A 14,891-nucleotide genomic window follows, 5' to 3' on the forward strand; every position below is an offset into this window, starting at 1 on the left:
TTCCTTTTTTTCTTTCAAAGACAATCTCATTTCTTCTAATGGAGAATTTCAAGTAGAAGAAATGACATCCAAATGACTTTACCAGATGCAGTACAATGCTGGCAGAATATAAGCAGCAGTTTTACAGCACAATGATCCTACTGGGACATTACATAGAAGACCTTCTTTTCCCCTCATGAATCTTGTTTTATTATCACAGCATCATAGCATGGAAGTATACCTAGATATGGAGGGATAGAAAGAAGTGGGGAGCAAGGGAGAATGGCAGTGGGGGAAAGCCTGCACACAAAAGATGAGATCTCTTAAGGTACTACAAGATTTTAGATTGCTTATTGCAATGCATTAAGCTGGTCTCTCTTACTAAACACTAACATACTTCCACAGGTCAAAAGCCAAAACATTGGCATTCCTTGTGTTAAAGTGGAGGTCAAACAACATGACATCACTGAATATTCAAATCATACACGGGAGGCGGGGGAAGAGCCATCCTCCCGGTTAAAAAAAGAAAAAAAAAACCAACAATAATCATAGCAGTTATCTGCAATGACTTAATACAAGCCACAATGCTTACGTCCTGGGTTCAGTCAAATACAAACCACAGTGTTAAGGTTTTGGCTGAATGAAGTGGCATGCCATTCTCTTCTTGTTGTAATCCGGGGGCAGGCCATCAGGAAGGTTGGAAGCAGGGATGTGCGAGGAACGAGGAACGTGTTGCTCAGAAATGACAGCTGCACACAGGCAATGGGAAAATAATAGCCACTTCTTCCATGCTTCAGACTCCACTCACTGTGCCAAGTATTTCAGAGTAAACAGGCACTCTCTCTATTCATAGAGAGCATCTATTAGGGAAGGAACACGTTACAAATATTCAGTATGATTCAGTGGTACACAGAGTCAATTTATACCCGGTAGTGTAATTATACCTTTTTTCGGTGGTACCAAAGTGCCCGGACCGTTCGCCGCCGGACACCGGGTACCCCGCGCCACCCCCGATCCTCTGTGCGCGGGGGAGGGACGAGGGACGAGCGGGGAGCACAGGGGAAGGGAAATAGCGGATTCCCCCGAACGCCCCTGGCAACCGGCCCGCCGCCCCTTCCCACCGGACCCGCCGCCCGCCCCGAAATAACGCGCTGCCGGGGGCGGGGGGGCGGCCGGGAGCGCGGGCAGCGACGGGGACTCACATTTAAAACACATCGGGACGAAAAATAAAAAAAACCGTGATGGGGGGGCGAGAGCGTGCGCTGGGGGGGCGCAGCCGGAGGAATGCGGGAGTCAGGGGTCAGGGCCGCTCCGGGGCGGCGGCGGCGGCGCGGGGCGGGGCGGGCGGCGCGGCGCGCAGGAATGCGCGGAATGTCGCTGTTTGTCCGCGGCCCCATTCAGCCCATTGGCGAGGCCGCGCCGCCGCCGCCTATAAAGGGGCGTCCGTGCCGGCACTCGGCAGTCACACAGCCACTCTCCCGCCGCACTCGGACGGAGCGGAGCGGAGGAGAGCGGAGCCCAACACCAGCCGTGAGCAGCTACCCTCCGGCACAGCCCCGTCCGCGCCGCCGAGGAGATCCGCCCTGCGAGAAGCGCTCGGTTTACCTCGGCTCCCCTCGCTGCCCGGCAGCCCGACGCCGCCGCCTGCCCGACGCCGCCGCCTCGTCACCCACAAGCCGCTGACCGCTGCAGGATGGTCCCCAACACCTTCGCCCCGTTCGCCCTCGCCCTGCTGCTCGCTCTGCTCAGCCCGGTAAGTGCTGCCGCCCGCGGCGCCGCCGCGCCTGCCCCGTCCGGGCGGTCCCGGCGGCGGCTCTGACGCCCCCTCTCTCTCTCTCTGTCCCCCCGGCACTTGCAGGAGGCTCAGGGCCAGGAGTGCAGCGGGCAGTGCCAGTGCGGAGCCAGTCCCACCTGCCCCGCCGGCGTCTCCCTGGTGCTCGACGGCTGCGGCTGCTGCCGCGTGTGCGCCAAGCAGCTGGGCGAGCTCTGCACCGAGCGCGACCCCTGCGACCATCACAAGGGGCTCTTCTGCGATTTCGGCTCCCCCGCCAACCGCAAAATCGGCGTCTGCACCGGTGAGTTGGGGCCGGGGCTGCCGCCTGCCGCGGGGACGGGAACAGGGTCCTGCCGGGCGTCCTGCCGGGCAGGGAGCGAGCGAAGCGGGAACCTCGGAGACTCCCGACTCACGCTCTGCCTCCTGCCCCTCGCAGCTCGGGACGGCGCGCCGTGCGTGTTCAGCGGCATGGTGTACCGGAGCGGAGAGTCCTTCCAGAGCAGCTGCAAGTACCAGTGCACCTGCCTGGACGGCGCCGTGGGCTGCGTGCCCCTCTGCAGCATGGACGTCCGCCTGCCCAGCCCCGACTGCCCCTACCCGCGCCGGGTGAAGCTCCCTGGAAAGTGCTGCGAGGAGTGGGTCTGCGATGAGGCCAAAGAGCAGACTGCCGTGGGACCTGCACTTGCCGGTGAGTGGGGGGCTCTCTGCAGATGGCAGCCGGGGGAGGGGGCACTCTGCATGATGAGGCTGAAGGCAGTGGACTAGGTGGACACAGGGCAGAGGCTGGAGGGCTGCAGTTGGTGGAATCACCCCATGGATTTAGTGTAGCTGCCTGAATTTCTCAGGGAAAGGAAGGAGCGTTTAGAGGGCTGAGGTCAGGCAGTGGTCTCATTTTGGTTTTCTGTCTCCTGCAGCTTACAGACTGGAAGACACTTACGGTCCAGACCCAACAATGATGCGTGCCAACTGCCTGGTACAGACCACGGAATGGAGTGCTTGCTCCAAGACCTGTGGCATGGGTATCTCTACCAGGGTCACCAATGATAATGCCTTCTGCAGACTGGAGAAACAGAGTAGACTCTGCATGGTCAGACCTTGTGAAGTAGACCTGGAGGAGAACATCAAGGTAAATATGATTATCTTTATGTGTGCTGCACTAGGTTGCTTGCATCCACTAGCAAAAAGACAGTGACCAAAAATGCAGTGCTGACAGGTAGTCAGTTTCAAGTGGTTTGCTTTGAAATTTGAGTTTTACCCTAGTGGTGATCACTATTTACAATTAAATGTCCTTAGTTTTCTCTCATGCTGTGTTATGGCACTATATAAGACAATCTTGCCTAATGATAATATAGTAAGGATTAGCATGTCTGCTCACTAACTTGCAAGCTTAATGTGCTTTGTGAAAGCCTACCTTCTAAACATCTTGTATTGACTTCTGTCCTAACAGAAAGGCAAAAAGTGCATTCGCACCCCCAAAATCTCCAAGCCTGTCAAGTTTGAGCTGTCTGGCTGCACCAGCGTGAAGACCTACAGAGCTAAGTTCTGTGGTGTTTGCACTGACGGGCGCTGCTGCACACCCCACAGAACAGCCACCCTCCCTGTGGAGTTCAAGTGCCCTGATGGGGAGATCATGAAAAGGAAAATGATGTTCATCAAGACCTGCGCGTGCCACTACAACTGCCCTGGAGACAATGACATCTTTGAGTCTCTGTACTACAGAAAGATGTATGGAGACATGGCATAAAGCCAGAAGGCGATGCTAAGCACATTCTCAACTTGAACTGATTTGCATCTCATTTTGTAAACATGATTCAATAGCACAAGGTATTTAAATCAGTTTTTTTTTAATTTCAACAAACTGCTCCATGTGACTTAAGACAATTTTTCTACTGACCCCAAATGGTGATTTGAAGAAGACCGTAAAATGGACAGTGGGACCACAGCAAGACGCAGCTTCAGAACATGTTGCTCCTGAGGTGGTGTGATGGGGTTAAGGGAAACAGGCAGGAAAAGCAGATTCAAGCAAATGTTCCCTTAATGTGGTACAGCGTGCTTCATCTAGTAGTGCAATTGAGAAGAGACCATTAGCATGTTTGCTGGAGCTGGCTTAAAGACAGCAACAGCTGGAATGCAAACACCCAGCAAAGTGCTAAGTAGAAGGTGTTCTGTTAGTCAGGACAGTAATGTTTCAGCTCTGACACTCTGATTCAGATGGCTTGGCCAGCAAGAATCAGAATCATGTCAATTAGACTGGACAGCTTGTGGCAGTTAATTTACCTGTAACAAGCTACTTTTTATGAATATTGTAAATACTGTGTGTATATATATTTGTACAGTTATCTAAATTAATTTAAAGTTTTGTGCTTTTGTTTAATGCTTTGAAAGTTCAATGATAGACTTCTTTTTTGGAACAAGATAGGTAAGATTTAAAGCTTGTTTGACAATGCATTCAAAGCATGAAATAGATACTCTAGTGGAAATTGTTCAGATAGGGCCAAATGGTGAGTTGAGGTCAAGATGAAGTTGAGGTGCCTGTAATGTTACAAAGCATTTGTCTGAAAAAAAATGTTTACTTACTACTTTATAAGACAAGTGGCTTTAAGAGAAATGGCTGTTCTGTTGTTCATCAGTCCTTCCACTTGAGCATTTGTTTCTTTCTTTGACTATGGCTCTTTTTGGACAGTTTATTTGTTGAGAAGTGTGACCAAAAGTTACATGTTTGCACCTTTTTAGTTGAAAATAAAGTATTTATATTTTTTATATAAATGGCTTGGTATTTCATTTACCTTTAGTCTCGACTATTCCTTTTCATGTTTCTAAAGGGGTTGCCTTTGCACTAGATGAAAATCAAGAAATGTGTGGTGGGTTCTTTCTCCAGAAGCACATACACTTAGGAATAACTAAAGATTTACTTATTCTGTTAGTTGGTTCACTACTTTAGTAGTTTGTTACTCTTCTGAATTTAGAATGGAGGGAAGGGCCAGGCTTGCTTTGCCAAGCCCAGTATGACATTAGAAAGTGCAGCAGGTCTCCTCGTGCATCATCACATGTAGTTTGAAGGGAGCCAGCTGTCACCGTAGTATTCAACTGCTGCTGTAATACACCATACAACATGCTTAATTTCATTGAGGTGTTCCACTGGTTAAGATTTGTTTTCAACTAAGGCAAGGAAAATATTTTAAATTACTAAAAGCATTGAAGTGGTTCTTGACTCTAGACTCAAATCCATAAGTCCAAAATTTGGTGCAATTCTCAGGGAATAGCTAATGAGTTGTATCATAAAAATCACAGAATATGACAGGTTGGAAGTGGCCTCTAAAAAACTTCTGATTTAACCTTCATGTAGTGTAGGGCTAATTTAGATGTAGCTTTACTTGAATGAACACCTAAGTGTGGTATGGTAGAGCACTGAACTCTGGTGGCAATTACACAGATTATCTTCCTGCTTGCTGACAAGGCCAAACCATTACATGTGACAGTTCTGTGTAAAGTGTCTCCATGGGTTCAAACTCCTGCAGGGCCACGGATGAGAAGTATTGTAACTGCTACACATTTTGATAATGGTCCAAACATTCTTCTTAGATAAGCAAGAACTATTTGTAAGGACAGTTGTGAGTGAATTCCCTCACCTGCCTGAAGCTAAAAGAAAAGCTTCAGTCCTGTGCTGGGACCTACATTAATAACAGACTTTTTTTGTCCCTTTATTAAGACAAGGAGATTCTTTGAATTCAAAATTAACCTTTGCACTAGAAGCATTAGTTCTTGTTTTGAGAAAAAAACACGCTCTCCAACAAGAATCCTTTTCAGGCAAACAAGTTCAATCTGGAATTTCCTGGTGCTGAAAGAGTGTTAGCTTATAAAAATGTCCATCCTTCCTGAGCACCTTCCAATCCCATTGATTTCAGCTAGCATTAGCAGCAAATCAGTGTAACACCAGCTTTGACTAATGATGAACAACAGAGCCCTAAACTAATGGGAAGTCAATGGGAGTCTTGCCAATGGCTTCACCAGGCTTTGCTCAAGGGCATAGAAGCATTTTCCCTTCCTCTGAAAAATAAAAGAAAATTCTCCTGGCATGAGGAAGTGGCTTTCTATGTCCCATACAAAATACTTTTGGGTAGCCTCTGGCTCTTATGCTCCCTGAGACTCTCCAGCATTTTTTTCTCTATGTTTTTTTTTCAGATTATGAATATTGTGCAGCCATTCAGCTCACCCTGGAAACGCTTCAAACATTCGTACAACACTGAGGACTGGTTGCCTGACCGCTACTTTGGCTCCACCCCCAAATAACAAGAAAACTCTCATTTCTAGTTCCAGAAAGGACGGGATGTATGTGGGCTTCATTCATAACCATTGCTATAGAAGCTCTCAGGATTAGCAAAACAGAAAGAAGCAATGCACCTGGCAGGTTGGATTAATTCCTGTGAGAAATGGGGTTCTTATGGCACTGTTTAAGCTGTTGATGAACAGCTCTGCTCTGCAGTATTTCATCAGTTAGTATCAGATATTATAATACCATCATTCCCATGAGCCTCATGACCACGAGATTCACTCGTGTTCTGCTCCCAGCTCTCTGCAGTGTGGGCTGTATCTCCAACACCTAATCCACACAGCACTGTGGCCTCCCCTGGCACTGTTGTCCAGCTGTGCCTGGCAAACAAGGCTGGAGGGTCAGAGAGCAACAGCAGGGCTCTGGTTGAGGAAGTGCTGTCTGAAAGACACCTGCAATGGGGTTCCCCCAAAGCAGCCCAGGACCCCTACCTATCCTTTCCCAGATTATGTGATGATGAAACTGCCTTGCCTGCCATCTGACATATTATTGCATGGTTTCACGGGCCAGCAGAACATGGAAGAGGCCAGTTAGAATATTTTGATAGTGGTTTGTCGTTGCCACTGTGAATTAAAATAAGGGAATACGCTACATATGCAAATCTGTTAAGCAAGTTGTTGCTCTCCCCTGAGCATATCAGGGATCATAAATCTCAGGTATGCATTATAATGAATTGAACTCCTTTCTCCAGGAACATGTGTAGTCTTCTGACAGGAGCATACGTTTTACACCATTTCACTGGTGTTACGCCTCTGAAGGTTTTATCTCCGAAGGCAAAGAAATTTAAATATTTTGTTGTAAGCTCTCCTAGAGGTATAGGTAGGCATCACACTGTTTGTAAGGCTTTCTTTCAAAGGTATCCCAGGAAAAAGGAGCCCTTGTGTGGAATTTATGGCATCTTAAATGATGGCTACAATGTGGGCCTTTCAACCGTAAAGGAGTTTCCTGATTTCATTCTTTGTGCCTAAGATGCATAGATGGAAGAATAAAAACCTGAGTTCAAAAGTCCAAAGTCACTAAAATGGGAGAGAACACTGGTTCATGTCCTTTCAAAATACCTTGTTTTGGAAGTCTGCTTTTGGTTGTTTGCATCCTCAGAAAATCCTATTGAGCAAGTTTGCTGCTGTACTTTAAAAATATTTTATTCATATATGAAAGCATATTCATTCTATTTACTAGCTCCTTTAAATGGATCTCCAGCTATATTAATAATACAGTTGGTAAAGAATCACTGTAAAGTCAATACTAATTTGATAAAAGGTATTCAATTAAATATTAAACAGAAATCCAAGGTGGCTGGAGACCAGAGTATCAAATACTTTGAAATAGTTCTAAACCATCGTATTTCAGATTTTTGTACCGTAACACTTTTGCATGGATTTGCAGCTTAGCATTCTAACACAATACAGATGTGAACAACAGACAGGGATTATAGCCCTTTCATATGAAATAGGCTCTACTCTCCAGATGGAAATTTGTCAGATTCCTCAGAGCTAAGACACATCCAAAAGACACTAGTTAAAAAAGTCTTCAAGAATGAGCCACTTTTAATGATCTGCAACCACACAGGAACAAATAAGTCTTTGAACAGTATCCAGTTGTTTGTCTCACAAAGACAGGGACTCAGCTGAGAAAACTGACTTTTGGACACCACTAGAAATAGCATATTCTTCACTAGATCATTTGTATTTTTCCCATGTAGCATAGCTTTTTCAGACCTCGCACTTGAAGAAAGCTCTCATTTCATTATACTGAAAAGGACATTAAATATAAGAAGGAACAGTAATGTTCTTACCTGAATATATAGTAATTCAACCATTCTGACTTTGTATCCTAACACCAAAAACCCGAGTTCTTTAAAAACAGTGCTTAAATGTGGCTTTAACTGATGTTATACTATGCCTACATATGGAAGTAGTTAGCAAGGAGAAGCTGGGAAGAAATACCACTGTAAGGCTTTGCCCAAAACCTAAGAAGAATCCAAGAGAGGAAGTAGTTCAGTTAACTTATTTTTCCTCTCATTTTCCACTTTTTTTCCTCCCTGCAGTTCCTTTGATTCATGTCCATAAATGGACATACCAAAAGCCGCTACATTCTCACAGTGTTTTTCAGCCTGCCTGGAACCAGGAAATACCAGGAATTTCTTCAAGGAACCTGTTCCCAAACTGTACTAAAGCCTTCAACACATTAAGTGTTTGAACAGAGTTTAGAAGCATGACTAAGGTCCCATCTCCACTGCACAATTCAGCACTGCTGCTGCATCAGAGAACTGTTTGCAGTTCTTAGTTCTTGCCCTGGCTTTTTCAGCTCTTCTCTGTGCTAGTCCAAGCCCACATCCCCAGCGTAGTGAACGTGGGCCCTTACTGAAATGTCCCACCCTGAAACATCTGGCTGCATATTGTGGCAGCATTCCTCAGCTCCTGTCTGTTATTGGGGCTGTGCCAATTGCAGGACTATATATGTTTGCTTAATGGTAAGTAAATTCAACCCTGGTAGGAGTATAATGGTGTTTGTGTTGTAAGGAACAAAGCATTTTACAGCCTCCTGAGCAGGACCAAAAGGCTGCTAACACAGTACTGCAGTGCTAATACAATCCAGTGGTGCCTCCATTCATTACTCAGGCCCATTAATTGAGCCACTGAAAGAAATGCGCAATCCAAATAAATGTTTGTTGGTTTAAATTAGACCTATTAAAAGCAGGTATTTAGCAGCTTTCAGCAGCTACAAAATATGTTTTCCTGCTCCTGAGCTGAATGCTAAGAACCAGCTTTTCAGCTAGTTTTCAGGACTCCAGTCAGCCTAGCTAACGACATAACTGCAGTCAGACTGGTTTGGACCACCTGTGACCCAAAATCCTAAGGCTGTACAATTTTAGGACTGTGTGTGTGTCACAATTAGGGACTGTGTGCCTTGGAGGGCTCCTGGGAGGACACAGGCTGGCTCCTGTGGCATTTGCTGGGCAATAAGACTTTCAGGAGCACAAACTGCACAAAATAGTGTTATGTAAATAGCTAAAATTACAACCTAGTACAAACTACGAAGGAAGTGATAAGCCAGTGTATCTGGTCAATGAAAGAGAAGGACAAGGATTCAAATTAGATCTGAAATAGTATTCAAACTTTAGACAATATAACATGTGGGAAGATACTTGATATAATCTTAATACACTGTGTGATATGATGTTAAGTGTGCTTTTTTAATTAACAGAGCAATGGAAATAAGTAAGAAGTCGTATTTGGCCTTTTCCATTTATACATGCTGTTCTAATTCTAAGCTTGCTGTGAGGCTAAAAAGTCCAAGATCAGTAAGTTAATAAAAATTCTGAAATCTAATATGTTAGGAATTAATGAAGAAAGCCAGCTCATCTTACCTTGGAAACTGCCAGGAGTGCCTCTCAGTGGACTTCCCTGTCATCCTCTTAGCTGTAGTTACCCATCTGGGGGAATGTGCTCAAATGAGGTTTCTCTTCACATGTGACTCAAAGGATTTTCATATGATAACGTAGAAATGAAATATTTCTTTTCTTCCATTGATTCTTCCAGCCACAGCTCCATAGACACTACGTAGTCACTTTGGAAAGAACAGCATAGATAAGAATATGCCCCAGCCAGTGATCTTGAATGGATCCTAGCAAGCCCTGTGAGGAACGTTGGGGGTGTTAACCTGGAGAAAAGGAGACTCAGAGGCAACTTTGTCACTCTCTACAACTTCCTGAAGGGTGGTTGTAGCCAGCTGTGGGTTGGTCTCTTTCTCCAGGCAGCAACTGACAGAACCAGAGGACACAGTCTCAATGTGTCGAGAGAAATATAGGTTGGATATTAAGAAAAATGTTTTTCATGCAAAGGGTGATAAAGTACTGGAATGGTCTGTCCGGGGAGGTGGTGCAGTCACCATCCCTGGATGTGTTTAAAAAAAGACTGGATGTGGCACTCGGTGCCATGGCTTAGTTGAGGTGTTAGGGCATGGGTTGGACTTGATGATCTTGAAGGTCTCTTCCAACCTTGTGATTCTGTGATATGGCTAATGCCTGTCCCAGCATGACTAATGCCTGTGAGAAGTCACCTGGGATCAGTATTTCAAGGGAAAGCAACATTTGGTTTTTCTTGCTGTGCTAAACGTACAGCATTGTTGTTTATCCTTATGATCCACAGGAGTACTAAAGAGCACTCTAGAAAGTGTCATTTTATTTTACAGTCATTTGATTACAGACACCAAGAAATATTGTTAGAGAAGGATTGGCAATGCTATCCCACTTCAGAAGAGGGTGCCTGACTTAGAGCTAGTCAACATGGAAAACACCTTGAGTAAGGACATTCTGTGAGGTTTAACCTTACACACACACAAGCACTTACACACGCAGACATCCCCATTGTAGCTGCTTGCATCATCTAGCTATTCTCATGAAGATGCAGTTATAATTTAAATGTGTCACCTTATGCAATATTCTGCTCTACAGTATGCTCATGTTACCCTTTGGATAACTGTATGCAATGGAGATGTTTGGTTCTGGCTTTCCTGACTTCTGCAAGAATATAATGAACATGGCAAATCTTGTAAGTACAGCCAGCCTTAAGATTGCAAGGATTATCTGGATAAAAACTTGGGTTTTGTGTGAAGAAATAGTGGACTTTCTACATGCAGAAATGAAGCAAGACTCTTCTGCTTGCTTCTTCTGTCCTTATGAGTGCTTTAATTTTATACAGTTGAAAAGCAAATTAGAGGCTATTTATGTAATGTTTTATTTGGCTTCTGCCTGGCATTCTCCACTGACCTTATAATAAAACAATTTCTTAGAAACAATATGTAAATTTGTTAACAACTACACACAGACAAATGACCCACTCAACACAAATCGGAGACAAACAAGCAAAAGGCTGATAAAATCTCTTTGTGTTGTATGGTTATTTTTCATTGTGAGAGGCAGCAGGATCCTCTTCCAAATAGTTTACAGTTATGCCTAAAGTCTATCTAAGATTACTTATTTGAACCAGTCTTTGAATATGTTTTTGCTCTGTACATCCACACCAGGACAAGTTGTGGGCCAGCAGGATTGCACAAAAACATCCTGCCCTTTAGACAGAAAATAAAGAAACACTGGCACCTGTATTTTGTCTGTCTGCTTTTCCAAAACAAGGAGGAGGCAAAAGTTGGTCTGTCATTTTGTTTCATTAATTCATTTAGATAAAAGTGGCTTCATGGATGAGGCGACTTTGAAGCATATAATTTCTGGCAGATGATGCTGCTATAGATAGTGTAGGAAGTACAGCAATATATTCCATGTTTGTCCTAGCTAACACTTAACGCCCCACATGAGCTCCTACCAGACTATCAACTCCTGAAACACCGAATTACTACAAACACCGTGTCAGGTCGCGTTTGGCACAGAGCTGTGCCAGTCTTCACGCTGGACCACAGGAACGGGAGAGGGCTCTTTCTCTGCATCACACTGACACCGCGTGGCAGCTCTGCAGCCGCCTTTTGCTCCGGGTACAAACTTTGCCTCCGCACGAATGAAGCTAAACAAGCTCCTGCTCTTTTTGGTGGAAGGCATTTGATTACTCACTTGAAACAATTCGTGCTATTTTGTTACAAGGGATGATGTAAACATAGACTGGTTGGAAACACAGGAAATCTGTTTTATTTTCTCAAAGTGAATTAAAGTAACAGCTACACAATTCTGCCCGAGAACAATGCTTTACTTAGATATCATTGCAGCATTGTTATCTATATTAAAAACATAGCAAATGAAATCCCCAAAGTGCATGGCACCCATGCTGAAGGAACAAATCACTATAATATGGCACAATACATTGCAATAGTTTTCACCAGCAGGTACCTGGAAAAATACACAGAAAGAGGGGTTTATTTATTAAAGATGATATTAAAGCACAGTATGTTTTAATTGTTGCTTTTTATCTTGCATGCTTCTTAAAAACTAATCAACACTCCCAGGTTCAAGTTTTAGGATGAGCAGAACTTGCTTCTCCTCCTTAGGCAGATACAGATTCACATGTAGGCTTTCGGTATCTGTCAGAGAACCATAAAATTATCTTATGTAATTACATCTCTTTTTTTCCAGATGACTAATTATCTTACAAAAACCTTTTGAGTTAAATTGTTGAAAGGGAAAAATTCCCTCCTGACTTCTTCAACATGCATAGACAATGAATCACATCCATTTTGTGTAGATTTGGTCAGCTAAATAGGTCTTTGACTCTGATATTCTGGATCTAACCCAAACCTATTGTAAAAAAACTCTGATCCAGGTCCCTACTCGAGACCCACTAATGTGAAATGGATTTGGACATACAAATGGGCCAGAGGGCTGAAGCGCTGTTTTGTCTGGATTGTGTGGCAGCTGTCAGCTGCCCAACAGAATTGTGGAGCAGGTCTGATACATGCACTGCTACACTACTGAGACTCAAAAACATGGCAGGAAATGTGTATGTTTGCAAGGCCCATAATCTTCCTTCAGAAGTTAATATGTTTTCTACAACTTGTTTGAATAGCAACGTTATTCAATCGTAGCAATGATGGACTGGCCATTCTTAGTCACTCAGAACCAGAGATTCACCTGAGATTTACTTCCCTCACTCTGCTCCTTAACAGTACTCTTCACCTCATCTGCATGAGCAAAGAACTGAGGCCCTTTAGAGACACATATCCTCAGATCATCTTCCCCAGGTGAAAAACTTTTAACAAGGGGTCTTCTTCAGACTTTTTTCAATGTTTTTTTCAACTAACCTGACTGTAAATGCTCAGTGAATCTCAGGCCCAGCACAGGATGAAGAAGCCTTGAGGTATCAGTACCACTCAGGCAGATGTCAGAAAAATCTCTTCAGTCTCCTAGTGTTACCCCCTTCCTTGGAAAGGAGGCAGTCTCTTAGAAAGCCCAGCTTTGTGCTCACCATCAGCCTGCTCCTAACTGACCCATTTCTTCAGCTTCTAAATCCCTACCAAGAGTTACATCCCGTAACTACCTGTGCACAAGTACTGCTCTCATGTTCCTGGTTTGAGAACCCAGGCAGGGCAAACATTTGCTTACACAGTTTGCTTTACACAGAAACCCTTCTCCTTCTTTTTTAATGCAAAAGGTAGTGGCTCAGCCAAACAGATCTAAGAACATGTTCATGTTCACTTCTCCTCTGAGCACTATATTCCCCATACATGTATTTTGCATTATGATTCATTCTTAACACCGATGTTGTAGTTGTTTTCAGGATAGTTTTGAAATTTTTATTATACACACACTCCAACAAAATCATTATCTACATGAAGTGTCACCTCTTATACCACCAAAATATGCTATCTATTATGTATCTGAAAAAAGAAACCTCTTCCAAGGAGAAGGCTAAAATCAATGTATGTCTTGTTTCTAAGGTGAGGCCTTAGGAAAGTTCCATTAACCAACTCAAAATATCCCTTATTAAAAATGGAAATTGTTTCTTTGTCACATGTTTATCCAAGTCCTTTGGGACAAAACAGTCTTTTGGTTATTGCTTTTTCTCTTTAAGGAAGCTGTGGGCTTGTTCTTGTTGATAGACCTATTCCCTCCAACACCCAAACACTACCTTTTTTTGATGCCCTTTTAGTAATGGAGTACTTGCATTCTTGCTGAAATTACTACAGCTCTGTAATTTTTGTGGACTCCGATATTAAATGCCACATGGCTTTTTCTTGCATGTAGGGGTTTTTCATGTAATACTTCAGTTTCACCACCATATTTTTCATAACAAAATTATTCATTTTTGGAAGCTTTATTTTGGTATGGATTATCCATTGGCAAATTACCATTGTGAAGGACTCATTGTGGATATTGTGGGAATCTCCATATTTCTGTATTTAAGGAATACATGTCAAGGAGCTATATAAAACCTGGTGCTGAATCTGAAAAGACATCAATATGTTCTGAGCTTGCAGCATATGGGGGCTGAGTGAGTCTGAGGTCATGCTTTAGTCATCTTGGGTTTTTTGTTGGTTGTTTTTTTGTTGGGGTTTTGTTGGGTTTGTTTTGTTTTGGTTTGGTTTTTTTTTTGGTTGGTTCGGGGTTTTTGAAAGCTGCAGACAACCTGGTTCATAATACCTAATCTCCAAGAAGAAATCCATATCTGCAAGACCTCATAAGAACAATTGAGATTAATTAATTAAATGGTTGATACAGAGTCACAATGCACTTCTGCTCTGTTGAAGCCAGCATTGGGAGGTTGCAACACGAAATTTAAGTGATTTTAGCTCACTTGTACAAGAAAGTTCCACTGGCATGTTCCATAAACAAGATATACAGTAATATTAAAGTAAAAACTTCCTTGGTGATGGGAAATGATAGCATAACCTTCTTCTGCAGAATTTTGATTCTTTGCACCTTAGTAATTCAAGCTTCCCCATGCTCTCATCTCTAAAAATTCTACTATTGTGTTAGCTAATTACAAGAATGGAAAGTACCTCACAAGGAGCCTAGGAAAGGCCATTATTTTCAGGTGGTTTGCCTGGATTTCTACTGTCCTGGGGCCATGTTTCCTTAGAAAATCACACTGAGCATTAACAGATCATTTCCCAGTTATTCCAGATCACGCCAGAAGAGGGCCAGATATCACCGGCAAATGCATCTGTGTTCACTACTCATTCAAAGTATAATGTATCTGTAAGTCCATAAACAATTTATTTTGAACACCAGAATCAATTCCTTACATCACTTCCTTCTCCATGTAAGAGGCCTAAATACAACTATAGACCTAGTTACAGGACTGTGACAAAGAGCATAATAATTTTTTTTACAGTGGACTGTGCCATCTTCTGCAGCCAGCAGAA

At 43.6% G+C, this 14,891-nt stretch overlaps 1 protein-coding gene across 1 annotated transcript; it reads left to right on the forward strand.

Moving 5' to 3' along the window:
• Positions 1 to 1,447: 1,447 nt before the first annotated feature.
• On the forward strand, positions 1,448 to 4,519 carry CCN2 (cellular communication network factor 2). Its single transcript, XM_039707452.1, has 5 exons — positions 1,448 to 1,732; positions 1,838 to 2,054; positions 2,190 to 2,441; positions 2,668 to 2,879; positions 3,201 to 4,519. The coding sequence occupies exons 1-5, from the start codon at positions 1,673 to 1,675 to the stop codon at positions 3,495 to 3,497; spliced, it is 1,038 nt and encodes a 345-aa protein (XP_039563386.1). The 5' UTR covers positions 1,448 to 1,672; the 3' UTR covers positions 3,498 to 4,519.
• The last annotated feature ends 10,372 nt before the right edge of the window (positions 4,520 to 14,891 follow it).

The sequence above is a fragment of the Passer montanus genome, unplaced genomic scaffold (assembly GCF_014805655.1).
Source record: "Passer montanus isolate IOZ18808 unplaced genomic scaffold, ASM1480565v1 scaffold2, whole genome shotgun sequence".
Classification (NCBI taxonomy): Eukaryota; Metazoa; Chordata; class Aves; order Passeriformes; family Passeridae; genus Passer; species Passer montanus.